Below are 18,830 nucleotides of genomic sequence, written 5' to 3' on the forward strand. Positions count from 1 at the left end.
TTAAAATATTATAATTCACAAAAAGTGGAATTTAAAGCTCCGGCTCTAATTTCAAACATTCTTCTAGCAGATAAATGAGATACTAATGCTTGCGTTCAATTGTAGGAGCAGCTCTTGCAACTAGAATGATATTGTTTCTAGAAGATAAAGGAGGTCAACTTACTCATCTAGCACCAGTGGTCTAGTGGTAGAATAGTACCCTGCCACGGTACAGACCCGGGTTCGATTCCCGGCTGGTGCATTATTCATTTAGTTATTTTTAAATTACTGCATACGGAATTTATTTTTTTGATATTTTTGAGAGCTAGACCAGCTAAATTATAAGTTAATACTTTTATCCACCTAAAATATTTCCTGGTAACTGGTACGAGAGCCCACTATATATTATTATTATTAGGATCGTTGATAGCCTTGACAACGGTTTGGCAATAGCTGAAAATAAAGTATATTGCTTTGCCACCTCCACAGCAAAAGTTCCTTGAGCCCCTCGAGCATGGCGAGAGCTTTGGGTTTTAGAGCATCCTTGCAACCTTCGAGTAGAATTAATCTGATAACATAGAGTTCTTTAGTAAACTGTTGAATAACGGTGATGACGCCACCTACGGGACGACCTCCTCTCCACGAGACATCCAACCCAATAGATAAAACAATCCGAGGAGCTAGACAAGCAGGAAGATAGACTCTCCTCAAAGATGATTGGCGTAACGTCCGAGAGGAGGACCTCAATGTGCTCGATGATTGATATGGGGTTAGGGGGTGATGCTTATGAAGAGTGGTGGAGAAAGCTAATTTGGGCTTAGTTCCTCTCTCTCATTAGACAGTGTCATTTTGCTGAAAGATCTATTAGGAATTCCATAGAGAAAGGGAGGAGAGCAGAAGCAAGCTTCTGGGTAAGTTTCTCTCCTAAACTTTTCTTGGTATTATTCAACTCCTAATTTTAATATAGGAGTAATGATTTGATATAGACTAATTTCTTATTAAAAAAAAAATTCTTCCATAATTTTTTACTGAAAAAATTCTTTCTTAGCTTTATATTTTCTGATGCTTACTTGGTTTTTCATTTTCGACTTGAATTTGATTTTCATAATCTGTATAGTATTCATATTTCTTAGTCCTAACAGGATTTGAATTTTGTAATTTGATTTTGACTTGGATCTCTAATTTTTATTTTTTATATATTTTTTTCCTAATTAAACTAAGATTTCTACCTCTCCTCGGAATTTCAGTGTTTTATCATTTTTATAAAAAAAATAAAAGAAAAAGAAAAAGAGAATTAAATTGCCGGCGAAGACTTTAAAAAAAAGAAGAAAACTTAATTGCTTTCTTGTAATTTATTTTTAAATAAATGCTTCTTATAAGTTATAAAAGTTAAACCCAACCAAACCCTTTCCCTCCCCGCTTCCCCGTTAACGCCCGCGCCGCCAAGGGATGGTTCAGGGACGGCGCGCGGCGAAGCGCCGCCGCCTATCGTTGCCGCAGCCCTTCCTTGCCTTCTCCCCTTTCGCACGCTGTGTGCTCCTCTCCCACTCCTCCCCCTCCGTCAAACGTGCGCTTCCCGATCCCTCTCCGTCCCCGAAATCTCGAGGTAATCTAAACCCCTTGCTCTCTTCCTCTCAATACATACTGATGGAGTTGATCCTTTCTTAATCGAATAGAGGAAGATGGAATCAGAAAAGCTAAAACGCCGAAACGCATTAAACGGATCGAATCGTCCAGCGACGAAGAGGAGGAAAAGGAAGGAGAAGAGCAGCAAGAGGTATGGGCCTTCCGATTGAATCTTTCTTTGACTTCAAATTTGTTGTAAAGTTGACGCCTTGACGTCTAATTCGTATTGGGTTGTTATAAAAGCTCGAGACTGTACAAGCCGATTTCGGATTCTTTGATCCTAAGCCCCGGGATTTCAATGGCGCCAAGCTCCTTCTTCAGCGCTACCTCGATGATAAGATATGGGACCTCAGTGGTTTTGTGGATCTTATTCTGGAGCAGACCACGGTGGGCACTGTAGTGAAATTGGATGGGTATGATGAGGATGACGAAGGAGATGGTGGTCCTGGGGACGGGGATGAGGATGAGGGGCTCTATGGGGTCGTCAGTGCGCTCAATTTGGGGAGATATGGCGTAAGTAATTTGAAATTTTGCTTCTTTTTTTTTTTTTTAATCTTGTTCCTTTTCTTTACTAGTTCTTATACTTTGATATCTTTAGGAGCATAGATGCATTAGGGAGCTCAAGGAGTTCCTTCTTGGAGTTTGTAGTGATGAAGCTGCAAAGGAAAAGCTGAAACTTCTGTTGGAAGAGAAAGCTAACGATGTGGGTCTGTTGGTCTCACAGCGATTTGTGAATTGCCCTTACCAATTAGTGCCTCCATTGTATGATGCACTCTTCGATGAGGTTTCATGGGCAACTGAAGATGAGGTTGGTTGCAGTGTACTCATATATATGTTAGGTTGCTTCCTATTTGTTATCTTTTCACGGTCATGGCAATTGAGAGTGACTTTATTTTCTGTGTCTTTGACTGTGAAAGCCCACGCAAGAGCTTCGGGATTCCTTCCGTTTCAAATGGTATTTATTGGTTACAAGAATTTTTGAGGTACTGGGGTTTCCTTCCAAAGTTATTTGTTTTATAGTTGCAATGTTGGTAATTTGAATGAAGTTGCATGCTTGCATATGATTGAGCCAGTTACCAACTTTATATATTGGTTAAGTGTATAAAGAGTGATCCCTAAGTTGATATATAACAATTTTCTCCCTCATCTAGAGCAATCTCATGTCGAGATGATTGTCTTGATGGGCTTCCCCTTTCTCCTGTGTTCCATGTAGTAGTTTGTCACCAAGCAAACATCGCTTCATTTTGTGTTAACTATTATCTGGTTGCCACCTTCTTCATGATGTAGAACAAAAATTTCAACCAACGGAAGCCAAAGCGCAGCAGAGGTGAGGACGAACCCGTTATTTATTTGAAAGCCGAAGATGAACTTCTTCGTGAGGTATTAAATGTTCACCATAAGATGTAATTGTTGTTTATTATTAAGTTGTTTATACAATCTTTCTTATTTCAGCTTAGCACATGGTCTTTTACGTTTCCTTTGCATGCTCAACAATTGGCTCCCCCTGAAGTAAGTTGCATACACTTGTGTCTTTCTTTTATTAATATGTTCTTCAGGTATTTTTCTTGTTAGCACGGAATGTGGGAAACTCTAGGTCTTTAAACAGCTTAAAAACATGTTGTTGGTTCTTGTTGCAACAACTCTTCAATGCTATTTTGGTCATTAGAACACTGGTTGTCTCAGTCATATGTTTTTCTTTTTCTCTTATCAATGAAATCACATGTTTTATCTATAAGATTTAAATTTAAATGTTCAGGAGTTCTAAGATTTCCTACTGGGACAATCTTATAGTGATAAGAGCAAGATTTTATTACATATCTTCTAACAATTCTAAGCCTACTCAGTAGTGTCGGGAAAGAAATTGCAGCTTTGAGTTGTCACTGCAGCTAATTTTGTATTCCATGAGAAGGAAATGACGTCTCTTGTGACACCTTTAGACCTATTAATCAATTATCCTTTTCTCTATTTGACTCGAATCCTGTCTAGATCCTTTTGATTCTCTCCATTTTTCCATTATTAACTGACGTCACTAGGCCACACCCAGTGGTTACAGAGAATTTTGGCTAATGGATTCTACTTCACAAAAACATTAGAAAATCAGGCCCTCTTATGCTGCCTTCCCTTTCAAGAAAAGTAAAAGGAAAGTTGCATTGTAGTTCCAGAATGCAATCGTGAAATTCTTTTAATCTAGTAGGCATATTTTTATTTAAGTAAGGTTCAACATGTTCTTATGGTGATGAGAACTAACAATAACGAATTTCTCTGAAACTGTTTTGGATGACCAAAGAATGCGAAAAATAATTTTCATGTTCTTATCAACCTATTAACTTTTGGCCTTCGATATGCATCAAGAGTGGTTATTGTCTTTTACTGCAGCTGAAGAATTACCAGGAGATGGGACTAGTCATGGTTGTAAAAGCTGAGGAAGCTCCCAGGTTCCGCGAGAAGTTAAAGTCTTTAGTAGCTGAATCATGATTCTTTAGGTACTTTAATATTTGGATGCAAATATTTTTCTTTTTTAAGCTCACAATTACTAAATACTGATTGCTGCTGTTTTATTTAATCTGGAATAACAGATTTAGATACCATTGCTGTCGCACAGTAGTAGGCTCTTACAATTGGCCAAGGACTGAAGAGTAGAATTTGGCAGCAACATGTTATGAGGAGTTAAAAGAGTTCTATAGAAGTGAACCAATCTTTTTTCCCCCATTTTGTGCTCTTGTTTTTCTTGCTTCTGTTCGAGGGTACAGGATGCATTTTGATCTATATTAGTTAAATGCAGATGAGCAGGTTGAAAATGTCCCAAGGAGTAGATATATTTTTTGTCGAACGGTGTGCGGATTATTGTGGCATCTATGTAAAAGATATTTAACACTATAACACTTGAATGAAGTAGCTCAGGTCTCTCATACTGCTTGGAAGAATCACAAAAAGTCGGCAGCACTGCTCAAACTGCGAGACTGGAGATGTGCATAGGTTTTCTTCATCATTCTCCCATCTTGTTCTCTCTTGTTCAAGTCTGGTCTTTTTTTCCATTACTTTATAAAAGGATAAGCCGAGTAATTTGAAGAGAGTAGAGGATTCCAAGCTGAAGTGTGGTACATTCGTGCTAGATGAAATAAGTGCAAGAGCCATTTTTAGCCAATCAGTAATAAAAGTTTATGATGCACCTTATAGGTGGGATTAGAAAAAATTACACTGGAACAGGTGAAGACCAATAATGAACCATATATAAAATGCCCGTTCTGAATTAAATGAGGTTTTTGATCAAAAAAAGAAAAAAAGAAAAAGGTCAAAAAACAGAGGTTTAATGTAATTGTGATCATGTTGGTGATGGAATCAGATGAAGCTTTATCTTGCCATGATAATATAACAAACCAATCAAGGATTAAGATTCTAAGTGTGGACTCAGTTCACAAGAAAAAATAAAAAAAAAACCCTTATTTTAATTGAGCAGCCTAATGTTTTAGGCGGAATTTAAAAAGCCATGTTCCAGATGCAGAAGAAGAAAGAAAAATGTAACACATCATATACATGTAAGAATACTTTATAAGGAAATTTATAAGAATCAGAAGTCAATCACATCAAGAGATGCTTCCTGGCAGATGCAACAAATCCTTTAAGAGGAAATTTATCAGTTAGTCAATCACATCCAGAGACGTTTCCTAACTCAAGCCATTATTTAGCTGGAAATCTGCTCACATATCCGGAAACTACAGGAAGTTTTGAAAAGAAAAGCAATTTTCAATTGGGAAACAGAGCAACCTGGACGTCCAGGTGAAGAAGGAAATCCTGCCAGATTATCATGCAAGGGTGAAGAAAATGTCAGGATATGTGAAGCACCAAAATGCAAGTATCGTATAAAAACTAAGATGGTCAATCTGTTTCACCTTAAGACTCAGCTGACTTGATAATGAAATTCTGACGGCTGATTGGGTTCATAACAACTGGCGGTCCAGCGGTACGAGGCCATGCCTGCAACTTCTTATCAGTTGCTTCCCACCATTCCTGGTCAACTATAGTCTTTGGGGTGGTGCCTGGTTTTCAGAAAAGAAAATGCATATAACTAATTTACTCTAACCAACGAAGCTTCTGATAGGGTTTCTTTCTATTTACCTCCAAATATCTTCTTGTCAGCGATAGATACATCACATATGTATGCAATTGCAAACGATCCTGCCAAAGATCCAATGATATATTTGGTTGCCATAATTGAACTACAATGAAAAGAATTTGAAGCATTAGAGAGAGGGAAAAGAAATGTCAGCCTTAGCAATGTCAGCAAGAAAAAGAGGAATTGTGTATCTCATCGGAAGCATTTAATAGTATTACCAATTATACCACAATGGTGCGGGCCTTGTGGCCTATATTTCTTTTCCTATTCTACTTCATGAAAGCACATCAGAACTCAGAAGTGCATGCACATATTCTTGGAGAGCAGCCTTGCAGGTCTTGTATGGCCAGTATTATCCTCAGAATCATATTAACCTATGCTTACAACTTCTATTTTCACATATTAACTTAGTTCACTTTTCCTTAAGAAAGAAAACAGGTAATAGTATTATATAGAAAATTAAATGATATGGATGATAAGAAAGCAAGAAAGCAGATAGAACTTTGTAGAGCAGAGGATAGCATAAATTTCAAACTGAATGCAGTGAGATCTTGTGGTCAACTGCAAAAAGGAAAAGATGAAGAATTGAGCAAGAAAAACACGTTTTTTTTTTTACCATCGACTTCAAAGCCACCGCAATGTCCACCTAAATAATAGTGGGTTGAGCTACAAAGCACTAAAACACATCTAATTTTGTAAGACTAACCATTATTGTATGCTCCCACCATTAATTTCTCATGTGAACGCACTAGCATGTTTGGTAGCAGACACATGAGGAAAAATAAATACAAAGATTGTAATAAATACAAAGATTGTAGCTGTTTTCTTTCTTTGTGCTAATTAGTCCAACTCTCTTCACTTAGCCTATGTGATATTGATTCGTAGTTATTCGTGACATCATACTGAGGGCATCTAATTTTCCAATTTAAGCATATCATAACAGTGACAAAAAAGAAAAAGAAAGGGAGGGATTATGAAAGAGAACCTCCCATGTATCTTGACTACTATAATTCTCTTGATCAAAATGTTCCACTATTAGAACACTCATATCTTCTTGTTTAAATTTTTATTCAAAGTATCGATTTCTAAGCACACGGCCATTATGTCCTTGTGACTTATCTTTTACAACTACCAGTCAGTTGGAATCATATAAAGTTTCTCCATGGCTAATTCTCATACTTTTGATATCATGTGTAGTCTAATTTTCGTATTTTTGATCTACTCATGCACCCCCTTTAGTCATCATACCAGACACCAAACTTAATTGGATCTCTATCTGCACTTGGGCCAATAAAACTTTTGCTTCCTTAATAAAAATCCACACTTCCCCTCTCAATTTATTTTTCCACGTTCTCACAATCATTTCTGATATACTATTTGCCAATTTTCTTATCCAGATTTTTAGGAATTACCATTTCGTGCAAAAATTAAATAAATAAACCAACAATTTTTCTTCAGTACGATAGGTTTCAATTGCTAACCTAAGGCATAATTCAAGAGACTTAAACTAAGCCAAAGTTAACTAATTTAATTTCATTCTACTACAGCGACAAGGAGATATAAGTTGCTCCTCCTCTCACCTCATCCACCTAGAAGAACAAATCCAACTTCCACACCTCTGACAGAAAACTAGATCGTCAGATCAAAACCCAACCCAAGAGACGTAAGAAAGGAAACCCTAATTAACCGGCAGCAAATAAAAAAAAAAGTCCCGGAAAAGAACCAATAGTGAGAGAGATCCCATGCAAATGACATGAGATCAAGGAAATAGATCTGAGATTGGTTCCTTTACCTTGGGATCGATTGATCACAGATTCGATTCGGAGCAGCCGCCGCGTTAATCCTCTTCAGCAATGGAAGAACTAGTCGATCCCTAAGAATAAGAATAAAGTAGTCGTACTCGTATGGATTTCCATCTTCCACCGAGTTGGTTTAACTCAATCCCGAACCGAACCGAACCGAATCGAACCGGTGGGTCGCAATTTGCAGTCCAACCCGATACATGAGAAATTTACATATAACACCTCTTGCATTTAAGACCCTTCTTTATCACTTATTTTCGTTTGACCCCATGAAGTGAGTTTCGTTACTATTCTCTTTGTTTGGGTTTAATGTATAAAAAGATCCTTGCGGCTGCCTCCTGCTAGGGTTTTGCAGATAGTGTCGGACCTCCAACGGCTAGATTCTCACACCTTTGAAAAACTAGCCGTTGCGGTGACAAAATTTTTCCCCAATCCTTTCTATATATACATAAAACGGTTATCGTAGCCTCTCACCAAAAGCTCTCTCTCTCTCTCTCTCTCTGTCTCTCTCTGACTCACTCGGCGCTCTCAAGAAGGGGAAAAGAGCTCTTTTTCTCCTTCCTCGCTTCGCTCTGTGGATCCCAATCTGCTCTCTGCGATCACAAAACGCTCGATTCTTTTGATTTCTCACAGCTTTGTTATACTTAATTTGCTTTCTATTGCTGCCTAACTCTTCTTGTTTGCAGGGATTTTTCTGTGTTCTTTTAGATTTTATTTTTAATCCAATTCTTGGTTTGGTCAGTCTGTCTGTCTTTTTTTGTTTCTCTCTTCTATTTCTTGCGTGTTGCTAACCATGGATGCAGCTTCTACCATCTCCTCTGAGAAGAACCGGATCGCATCTCGCCGCCCTCTTCAAGAAGTCGGCCCGAGGCCTTACATCCCGTCGCTGCACACCTCCTCCAGGAATCCATCTCACCGGAGCAATGTATGTCTCATCTTTTGGATAATCTTTTCCTCAACTGGATCTATTCTAAGAAGTTGATTTCTTGATCTAGATAATATTAAGCAATCCGCTCAGATTCTGTTTTGATTCTTGTCGCAAATTCTGTATGCACATTTGGTTTATGGGATCTTTTTGGTGAACTGCAGGGCGATAGATTCATCCCAGACAGGTCCTCCATGGATTTCGACATGGCCTACTACCTCCTCACCGAGTCGAAAAAGGAGAAGGAGAATGCGGCGGCGGCTGGGTCCCCCTCGAGAGAGGCATACCGAAAGCTTCTTGCCGAGAACCTTCTAAAGAACAGAACCAGAATTCTCTCCTTCAAGAGCAAGCCTCCTGCGCCTGCCGAAGGACTTCTTCAAGAAGTCTGCTCCAACAGCACTTCTTCCTGCCAAACCAAGTCAGCAAGGCAGCGAAGATACATTCCCCAGGTTGGTTTTCTTCCATCTGAATCAGAGGCTAAACGAGCTTTCTTGGTGTTTGATCTAATTCCCTTCTCACCTTTGTTCAGTCTGCCGAGAGGACATTGGATGCGCCTGAGATCGTCGACGACTACTATCTGAATCTTCTCGACTGGGGGAGCAGCAACATCTTGTCGATCGCCCTCGGGAACACTGTCTACTTGTGGGATGCTTCAACTGGGTCTACTTCTGAGCTTGTCACAGTTGATGAAGAGAATGGTCCCGTGACCAGTGTCAGCTGGGCTCCCGATGGCCGGCACATCGCGCTCGGGCTCAACTCTTCCGACGTCCAACTGTGGGACTCGACCTCTGGTCGCATGGTTAGTGCTTAAATCTCAATTGCTGATGCTTTCTCAATCCAGTCTCCTGCATTTGAGGTCTTTTGATTACCAACCACTTTGTGTTCAAATTTTGCAGCTGAGGACTCTTAGAGGAGTTCATCAATCCAGAGTTGGATCACTCGCTTGGAACAACAACATCCTGTCAACTGGCGGGATGGACGGCAAGATTGTGAACAATGATGTTAGAATAAGATCACATGTTGTTCAGACCTACAGAGGCCATCAGCAAGAAGTCTGTGGGCTGAAATGGTCAGGCTCAGGGCAGCAATTGGCTAGTGGAGGCAATGACAACCTTCTTCACATCTGGGACCTATCAATGGCATCTTCCAATGCAGTTCCAGGTCAGAACCAATGGCTTCACAGGTTTGAGGACCACATGGCTGCAGTGAAGGCCCTTGCTTGGTGTCCATTCCAGAGCAATTTGCTTGCGTCCGGTGGCGGAGGCGGTGACCGGTGCATCAAGTTCTGGAACACCCACACTGGTGCCTGTCTGAATTCGGTTGACACTGGGTCTCAGGTGTGCTCTCTGCTGTGGAACAAGAATGAAAGGGAATTGCTGAGCTCTCATGGATTCACTCAGAATCAATTGACCTTATGGAAGTACCCATCCATGGTGAAGATTGCTGAGCTCACTGGCCATACTTCTAGAGTTCTATTTATGGCTCAGGTTAATATCATTGCTCTTTGGATAAGGGATTTTCCACATTATAGATTTAAAAGAAAAGATTGCTTATTTGTGTCTTGTTACTGGAAATTTGCAGAGTCCTGATGGTTGCACAGTGGCATCTGCTGCTGGGGATGAAACTTTGAGATTTTGGAATGTCTTTGGAGCTCCTGAAGCAGCAAAGCCTGCAGCCAAGACATCAAACACTGGGGCTTTCTCCAGCTTTAACCACATCAGGTGAGGAGTAAAGCATGGGGGGTAAGACCTGAATATAATGGAATAGCTTATTCTGGTCTCGGTGTGTACATGCCTTGAGGAAGAAAGATGCCTGAAAATTTAGTAGCACAAGGTTAGTTAATAGTACTAATCCTATTAATGTTGATTTGAGCTTTGGATAAGTGAATACATTTTGACATTCTTTTCCATGTTGCAGATCATTGATGCCTGCCTTAATCTGTGATAATCTGTTAAGGTATAAAATAACTTGCTACTGTCATCAAGTAAAATCCCAGGGAGTGTTTGCATAGATTTTCATAGTTAAATCAACTCTTTGTTTGCAAATACTTAAAATTCACTCTGAAGTAAATTCCCAGGAAGAAAGATGCCTGATATTTTAGTAGCACAAGGTTAATTAATAGTATAATCCTATTGTGTTGATTTGAGCTTTGGATAAATGAATACAATTTGACATTCTTTTCCATGTGCAAGATCATTGATGCCTGTAATCTGTGATAATCTGTTTAATGTATAAAACAACATGCTACTCTCATCAAGTAAAATACCAGGAAGTGTTTGCATAGATTTTTCATAGTTAAATCAACTCTTTGTTTGCAAATACTAAAAGTCACTCTGAACTACTGGCAAAACATAGTCAGAAAAAAAGATCCTGTGTACCTGCAACTGAATCTGAGTTTTGATTCTCGCATGTCATCCATTCATAATCTAATGGACTACATCATGGTATATAGCTTATTAAAGAACAGTATATCAAACATATATTGCATTATATGTTACAACCTGAGATTATGAAGAAATGTATGAAAATCATACATATGGAGAACTATTGTTGCATACAGATGCCATCCAGAATGATAGAGACTTCTATACTATTAGACCTCTTGCTTCTATCTCTGGGATGTTAAATTATTCTACTAGCTTGGCTATATTACATTTTATTGCCTACTCTCGAATAGATTGTTATCCAAAAGTTGCGTGGTAACAAAACACAACAAACTTTTTTTGTGACATCTCCCATGAAGCAATTGATTTTGGTTGCAGCTGGCTTTTTACATGTTTAAAGGCCAGAGTCAATCAAAGAAGACACTACACTGAAGAACTTGGAGACTAGTCATTTGCTGAACTAAACATTATAGATGGAGATTTTTTTTCTTTAGCACAGGATGTTAGAATTAGAGTGAACTTGTGAATGGAGCAATACACTGAAGAACTTGGAGACTAGTCATTTGCTGAACTAAACATTATAGATGGAGATTTTTTTTCTTTAGCACAGGATGTTAGAATTAGAGTGAACTTGTGAATGGAGCAATGAGTGCTCTTTATGAACCTTCCTTGGTTCATGCTTGTACAGTTAATTACTTATAGTGAAACCATGCTGGACATCCTGTGGACGTAGGCATTTTGCCGAACCACGTAAATCTCTGTCTCAATTATTATTCTCTTTTTCGCATACTTTTGAAGTGGTCACCACCTTGAGTAACTGAATTTTGACCTTTTCCACGGATTGGACTAAAACCAAGCTGCCAATTTACCACCGTAACAATGTCCTTTGCTCTCTTCTCTAGCCGCATCTTAAAACTCACCTACTCTGCACAAATCTGGTTCCAGATTGTGTATACTTTTGAAATTCACCTCTCACTAATCACAATCTATACTTTTGAAATTATTCCAATTAAAACCAGAGCACCCTCTATTGACGGATTTGTATCATTTAGTTAATATCAGTAAGTTGATCGCAATAACTTCATCTGAATAGTCTCTGTATTTTTTAAGGAAGATGCCAAGTATAACATTTCTAAGCAAGTTAGAGAGCAGGAAAACAACAAAAGCTAGCTCCAGCATTCGGCACTTGACACAAGAATGCCAAATAGTTTGAATCAGGCTCTCAGTGAATAAAAAAAGAATCAGCAAATTTGCTGAGAACTTTGAGCTAATACACGGATTTGTATCATTCACCGACAGATTCAAGAGAGCTAATACACGGATTTGTATCATTCACCGACAGATTCAAGAGAGCAATTAGTTGTTCGCACCAACTTAATCTGTATTGTCTCTGTAATTTATTAAGTAAAACATTTCTAAGCAAGTAAGAGAGAGCAATTGTAAACTCACTGGTAACTACTTAAAACTGTAGGATGTAAAATAAACTTTCCTAAGAAATAAAGAATTTTTTTAATTCACATTCTATCTTTGAAGATTTTATAATCCGACCCTCTTATTTTTTTTATAATTTTTTTAACACCGTAACATTATTTTGACTAACTGATATTAACTAAATGACTAAAATATTTTCACCGCCTTCCTCTCCTCTTTATCCCTTCATCATCTTCCTTCATCTTCCCCCAACAACTTCCTCTCGTTGTCGTCACCACGGCCACTACTACCATCTTCTCTCATCTTTCCTTTCCTCGAGCTTCATGTTCTTCGTTTTCTTCTTCCTCCTCCTTCCTTCTCATCTTCTACCTATCTTTGCTCTGACCAAAAACTCACCAGAGAAGATGGAGCGAATCAAGCATCTCGATCGACTCTAATTTGGGTATTAAAATATCCAACTTGTGTATAATGAGGTGATACGGATGACCTAGAAAATGGGAGAGAAAGAAAAGATGTAGGATGAGGCGAAAGGTTGTTAAATAAAAGTTCTATGAAAAAAAAGGGTTGAATGATAAAATCATAAAAGAAAGGGTGTGAATAATAAATAGTTAAAATATAAGGTCTGATTCGTAAATATTTTGAAAAAAAATATCACTTAACTAACTCCCGCCCAATGACTCCGCAATCCAAAAAAAGAAACAAAGCCGTTACGGTGACAAAATTTTGCCCCAATCCTCTCTATATATGCACAAGGCGGGTTATTCTACGCTTCTCACCAAACGCTCTCTCGCTCTCAACGCTCTCTATCTCTCTCTTCTCACGCAGCGCGCTATCAAGAAGAAGAGAAAAGAGATCTTTTTCTCCTTCCTCGCTTCGCTCTGTGGGGGATCTCAATCTGCTGCTCTCTGCGATCACAAAACGCTCGATTCCCTTGATTTCTTACAAGCTTTGCTATCTAACTCTAGTTGGTCGCAAGGATTTCTGAGTTCTTTTTTCTTACAAGCTTTGCTATCTAACTCTAGTTGGTCGCAAGGATTTCTGAGTTCTTTTTAGCCTTTTTAATCAAATTCTTAGTTTCGTTAGTCTCGTTTTCTTTTCAATTTCTTGTGTGTTGCTAACCATGGCTGCAGCTTCGACCATCTCCTCTGGAAAGAATCGAATCGCATCTCGCCGCCCTTTTCAAGAAGTCGGCCCGAGGCCTTACCTCCCTTCTCTGCGCACCTCCTCCGCGAATCCATCTTCTCGGAGCCACGTACGTCTCATCTTTTCTCCAAAAGAATCCATTTTGATGGTCTTTCCTCAATTGGGTTTTTCCTTTTCCTAATTAGGTTATGTTCTAAAAAGTTGGTTTCTTGATCTAAATAGTATAAGCAATCCTCTCTGGTTTTGCCCTGTTGGGTTCTTTCTTTCCTAATGCTCGTGTCTTGAGTCGTGTCACGAATTTTGTATGCACATTGGGTTTGTAGGGTCTGTTCTAAGAATTGGTTTCTTGATCTAAGCAATCTTCCCGGATTTTGCCTATTGGGTCTTCTTTTGCCTAATTCTTGTCACGAATTGATGTTATTCCTCTGGTTTTTGAATGATCTTTTTGGAAAAATTCAGGGAGATAGGTTCATCCCAGACAGGTCCTCCATGGATTTCGACATGGCCTACTACCTCCTCACTGAGTCGAGAAAGGAGAAGGAGAACAAGGCAACTGCGTCCCCCTCAAGAGAGGCATACCGGAAGCTTCTCGCAGAGAACCTTTTCAAGAACAGAACCAGAATTCTCTCTTTCAAGAGCAAGCTGCCTGAGCCGGCCGGAGGAGTTCTTCAAGAAGTCTGCTCCTGTAGCACTTCTTCAAATCAAAGCAAGTTGGCGAGGCAGCAAAGATACATCCCTCAGGTTGGTCTTCTTCTACCTAAACCAGAGGCTAAAAACGCTTTCTTGGTGTCTGATCTAATTCTTTTTTTATTTGTCTTGTTGTCAGTCTGCTGAGAAGACATTGGATGCACCAGAGCTCATGGATGACTACTATCTGAATCTTCTCGATTGGGGAAGCAGCAACGTGTTGTCGATTGCCCTCTGGAACACTGTCTACTTGTGGGATGCCTCAACAGGGTCTACTTCTGAGCTCGTCACAGTTGATGAAGACAATGGTCCTGTGACCAGTGTCAGCTGGGCTCCTGATGGTCGGCACATCGCTCTTGGGCTCAACTCTTCCGACATCCAACTGTGGGACTCAAGCTCTGGTCGCATGGTTGGTGTCTAGATCTTCATTTCTGATGCTTTCTTGAGTCTTTAAGTTACTCATCACTTGTGTTGAAATTTTGCAGCTGAGGACTCTGAGAGGTGTTCATCAGTCCAGAGTTGGATCCCTTGCTTGGAACAACAACATCCTGACGACGGGTGGGATGGATGGCAAGATTGTGAATAATGATGTTAGAATAAGATCTCATGTTGTTCAAACATACAGAGGCCATCAGCAAGAAGTCTGTGGGCTGAAATGGTCAGGCTCAGGGCAGCAATTGGCTAGTGGAGGGAATGACAACCTTCTTCACATCTGGGACATATCAATGTCATCTTCCAATGCAGTTCCAGGCCAGAGGCAATGGCTGCACAGGTTTGAGGATCACATGGCTGCAGTGAAGGCCCTTGCTTGGTGCCCATTCCAGAGCAATTTGCTAGCATCTGGGGGTGGCAGCGGTGACCAGTGCATCAAGTTCTGGAACACCCACACTGGTGCTTGTCTGAGTTCTATCAACACTGGGTCTCAGGTGTGCTCTCTGCTGTGGAACAAGCATGAAAGGGAATTACTTAGCTCTCATGGATCAACTCAGAACCAATTGACCTTGTGGAAGTACCCATCCATGGTGAAGATTGCAGAACTCACCGGCCACACTTCTAGAGTTCTTTTCATGGCTCAGGTTAATATCATTACTCTTTGGATAAGGTCTTTTCACACTGTAGATTTAAAAGAAAATATTGCTTATGCGTGTCTTTTTATTGGAAATTTGCAGAGCCCTGAAGGTTGCACTGTAGCATCTGCTGCTGGGGATGAAACTTTGAGATTTTGGAATGTCTTTGGAGCTCCTGAAGCTGCAAAGCCTGCAGCCAAGACATCAAAGACTGGAGCTTTTTCCAGCTTCAACCACATCAGGTAAGGAATAAGCATGGGGGATAAGATCCGGATATCTTTGGGGATAGTTTATTCTGGTCTCTGCGTGCTCATGCCTTGACCAAGAAAGATGCCTGGTTTTTAGTAACACAAGGTTAGTCAATAGTACGATTTTATTATGTTGATTTGAGCTTCGAATAAAAGAATAAATTTTGACATTCTTTTCCATGCGCATTCCTCTTTGCAGATCTACTACCTTACCTGTTATAAATCTGTTAAGGTAAATGTATTCATTAGCATACTACTTTCATTTAATAAAGTTCCAGTAATTGTTTGCAAAAGGTAAAATGTACTTTGAATTAGTGGCAAAATTGTATCTGAAAGGAAAAGAATAGTCTGTGTAGGTCTGCAATTGAATCTGAATTTTGGATCTTGTGTGTCCTCCATTTAATTAATTGGACTGGACATATTGTAGCATATTAAGAACAGAATACATTGCTATATTACATTAGATGTAACCTAAGAACTATTAGATATATGGATATATGGAGATCATACATATGGAAAATTATTACATACACATGCAGCAAATAATTAAATATATGATACAGGCTTTTATACATTTAGACCTCTTGCTTTTCTCTGAAAAATATAAATTATGCTGTTAGCTTTGCAGGATTATATGTATATATATATTGCAACCATTTCTAATTTCATTTTACTGTCTAATCTCAAACAGGTTATTACCCAAAAGTCACCTTTAAATTCAGGCTAACAATCTTTAGCCTGGTATAAACCAACACAATTGACTTTGTGACTTCCCATGTCACAATCGGTTTTGCTTATAGCAGGCTTCTGTACACCAGAAGATTAAGTCTTCTTACATGTTTAGAGGCCAGAGTCCATCTAAGAAGGCACACTGCACTTGTGACTTCACATGTTTTCTGAAGAATTTGGAGACTATTTGCTAGAACTGAACATGATCCGGAAGAATCTTGTAACTCTTGAGATTTTGAGCACAAGATGTGAGAATTAGACAGTGAACTTGTGAATGGAGCAATGTATGCTCTTCTTGTGAACCTTCCTCGGTTCATTCTTGTACTGTGACATTTTTATAGTGAAATCATGCTAGATAACCCCGTGGATGTAGGCACCTTGCCGAACCACGTAAATCTCTGTCTCTTTTATTTTCTTTTTTGTTGCGTGTGTTCAAAGTGATTCCTCATCATCTGTGAATATATCGGTAAAGAAAATTCATGTTCATTTCGCTGAAACTGAATTTGAGCTCTTGTGCTGACAAAAGCTACGATTATTCGAACTAATATTTATCTCACCCTCTAAGGCTGTGAATGATATACGTAATAACTCCACCGAACCTTAACGTGAGCAACATCTCCGAACATTCAAGAGATCCAAAACTCATTTACCTGTTTTGGACATAGGTTGTTGAATTGGAACAAACTCAGTGATGAATGAAGTATTTTCCTCCGGGCAAGAGAATTAGACCACAAAAGCTAGCTCCTCCTCCACCAACCAGCACATGAGTGACACAAAAGAATGCCAATAACATACATTTCTTCAGTAGGACAGTGCTTCTCGAACACATGCACCACCTCCCAGTCAGCTGATGCTAGCAATGTTAGAAGTACAAGTGTTAAGAATATAAAATATAGATTACAAAATCTACCATTCTCAAGAGGTTAAGTTTTTATAGTAGTTACTGAGTTATCACAAAGTAGTAATTAGAATCAGCAGATTTGCTAGGAACTTTCAAATGCAAGGTAGTGGTTTAATCACTTCTTTTTTTTTATGCCTCAGCAGTATGGATGGTAATTTTTTACCGGACTCGATCCAAAGGCTTTAAACGGGTTTAGATTTAATATAATTAGATTATGATAGTAAACGGATGGATTTGATACGATTATTAAACTGATTATGTTCATATTTATCATCTCAATCTAATTAGTAAATGGGACGACTTTCCTTTCACCTATTTTTCGTCCTCTTCCATGATAGGTCTTTCTTCTTCCTCTCTTTCTCCTCCTTCGATCCCTTCTCTTTCTTCTCCTTCTTTCCTCCCATCTGTCTCTCCTTCTCTTTCTCTTCCCCTCTTCTCTCTTTTTTTTGTTGTCTTTTTTCTCTCATTCCTGGTCACCATTGTAGTCACTAATGTCATCGTTGCGGTTGTTGGTCTGCTGCCTATTATTGCTATCATCACCAACTTTGACGCTGTCGTCTCCTTCACATCGTCACCTTCCCTATCTCATGCCTCTAAAACCATCGGCCGCAATAGAGTTGGGCAGTGACAAGCAAGGTGCTAGGCCCACCTTAACTAAAAGATTTGCGTTGAGCTCAAGGGTCCAACCTACACCTCTTTCTTCTTCTTCTTCTTCTTCTTCTTCTTCTTCTTCTTCTTCTTCGTCGTCGTCGTCGTCGAAATGAAGAGGACAACAAAGGCCAGAGAAGCTTGTTAACAACAAGAGAGGGCCAAAACTGGCTTAGAACATCAACCAAAATTTTCCAAAGGAAGAAAGGAGTGTAGAAGGGTTTAAGGTTCGTCGGCCAAGACAATTGACGATTCGGAAAGACAAATCCCATAGCCAACGGCCATGGAAAACATCATTATCACCACCCGCATGAGGGCTCAAAAGAGGAGCGAGCGAGCGAGCGAGCTTCTACTAGCGGAGGGAAACAATTTGGAAACATAGTCAGCACGATGACGACAGAGATCGTAAACATGTCTGGTAGCCAACGAGACATGTAAGAGAGCCATTAGAAGGTATCATTTGCAAGGTTACACCGAAAAAGAGTTTCCTGGGTTGGAGCGAGATGGACAGATGACTGTTTTGCCGATGAATTCGATTGGAGAAGATGAAATTTATGTTTGATATTATAGCTTTCAAATCTAGATAAATATAAAATTAATACAAAAGCCTTTACACTACAATTTCCTCTCTCCCTTAGTTCCTATATTTATTTTTTTCCATAATTGAGACGCTGTATAATTAAGTGATATCTATTTTAAAAATAAAATAGTATTATAAATTATTATTAAATTATTATTTTTTTAAGTTCTATAGAATAAGATGAGAGGGAATGGTATTTATATACCAAAAGAAGTTAAGTTGTTATTTAGTTACTATATCAGAATAAATATGTTTATTTTAAAATAAAATTATTTCTATTTCATAAGTGAATCGAAGCTAAAAAGAAAAAGAAAAAAATGGACAATGTCGGATTGCCGGTTTATCTAGCGGAAGCTACCACCTCTGAATCAAACACATATCAATGTTCATTCTTTCTAGTAATCATCCAGAGGGAAGATCAACTTTTGTTCTCAAATCTCCTAACAGTGGTCTTATCTGTGCATTGCTGAGGGGGACGATGCATGGAGCTACACCCTTATCAACTCTCATTCATTCTACATGGTAGAAGATTGCATATTAATGGCTACACGTTTTGATGAAATTAA

General features: G+C 39.1%; 4 protein-coding genes and 1 non-coding gene across 5 annotated transcripts; 4 read left to right on the forward strand and 1 right to left on the reverse strand.

Annotated features, from left to right (window-relative positions):
- The first annotated feature begins 170 nt into the window (after positions 1 to 170).
- On the forward strand, positions 171 to 241 carry TRNAG-GCC (transfer RNA glycine (anticodon GCC)). Its single transcript has one exon. It is a non-coding gene; the product is annotated as a tRNA-Gly (tRNA).
- A 1,128-nt stretch (positions 242 to 1,369) lies between these two features.
- Positions 1,370 to 4,500, forward strand: LOC140765099 (protein BCCIP homolog). Its single transcript, XM_073104016.1, has 9 exons — positions 1,370 to 1,585; positions 1,656 to 1,756; positions 1,849 to 2,118; positions 2,204 to 2,413; positions 2,523 to 2,588; positions 2,893 to 2,985; positions 3,058 to 3,114; positions 3,982 to 4,088; positions 4,182 to 4,500. Exons 1-8 carry the CDS (start codon positions 1,429 to 1,431, stop codon positions 4,078 to 4,080), a joined length of 1,053 nt encoding a protein of 350 aa, XP_072960117.1. The 5' UTR covers positions 1,370 to 1,428; the 3' UTR covers positions 4,081 to 4,088; positions 4,182 to 4,500.
- Positions 4,501 to 5,136: 636 nt separating this feature from the next.
- On the reverse strand, positions 5,137 to 7,666 carry LOC140764972 (uncharacterized). Its single transcript, XM_073103862.1, has 4 exons — positions 7,512 to 7,666; positions 5,722 to 5,822; positions 5,496 to 5,642; positions 5,137 to 5,397 (listed from the first exon to the last, which is right to left on the reverse strand). Exons 2-3 carry the CDS (start codon positions 5,813 to 5,815, stop codon positions 5,497 to 5,499), a joined length of 240 nt encoding a protein of 79 aa, XP_072959963.1. The 5' UTR covers positions 5,816 to 5,822; positions 7,512 to 7,666; the 3' UTR covers positions 5,137 to 5,397; position 5,496.
- A 213-nt stretch (positions 7,667 to 7,879) lies between these two features.
- Positions 7,880 to 11,564, forward strand: LOC140764166 (cell division cycle 20.2, cofactor of APC complex-like). The gene is made up of 6 exons (XM_073102573.1): positions 7,880 to 8,446; positions 8,611 to 8,895; positions 8,976 to 9,245; positions 9,343 to 9,933; positions 10,028 to 10,279; positions 10,364 to 11,564. Exons 1-5 carry the CDS (start codon positions 8,315 to 8,317, stop codon positions 10,169 to 10,171), a joined length of 1,422 nt encoding a protein of 473 aa, XP_072958674.1. The 5' UTR covers positions 7,880 to 8,314; the 3' UTR covers positions 10,172 to 10,279; positions 10,364 to 11,564.
- Positions 11,565 to 13,058: 1,494 nt separating this feature from the next.
- LOC140765551 (cell division cycle 20.2, cofactor of APC complex-like) lies at positions 13,059 to 16,402 on the forward strand. The gene is made up of 7 exons (XM_073104693.1): positions 13,059 to 13,513; positions 13,864 to 14,145; positions 14,231 to 14,500; positions 14,577 to 15,167; positions 15,261 to 15,512; positions 15,606 to 15,638; positions 16,098 to 16,402. The coding sequence occupies exons 1-5, from the start codon at positions 13,382 to 13,384 to the stop codon at positions 15,402 to 15,404; spliced, it is 1,419 nt and encodes a 472-aa protein (XP_072960794.1). The 5' UTR covers positions 13,059 to 13,381; the 3' UTR covers positions 15,405 to 15,512; positions 15,606 to 15,638; positions 16,098 to 16,402.
- The last annotated feature ends 2,428 nt before the right edge of the window (positions 16,403 to 18,830 follow it).

The sequence above is a fragment of the Typha angustifolia genome, chromosome 8 (assembly GCF_048772165.1).
Source record: "Typha angustifolia cultivar Huaian chromosome 8, ASM4877216v1, whole genome shotgun sequence".
NCBI lineage: Eukaryota > Viridiplantae > Streptophyta > Magnoliopsida > Poales > Typhaceae > Typha > Typha angustifolia.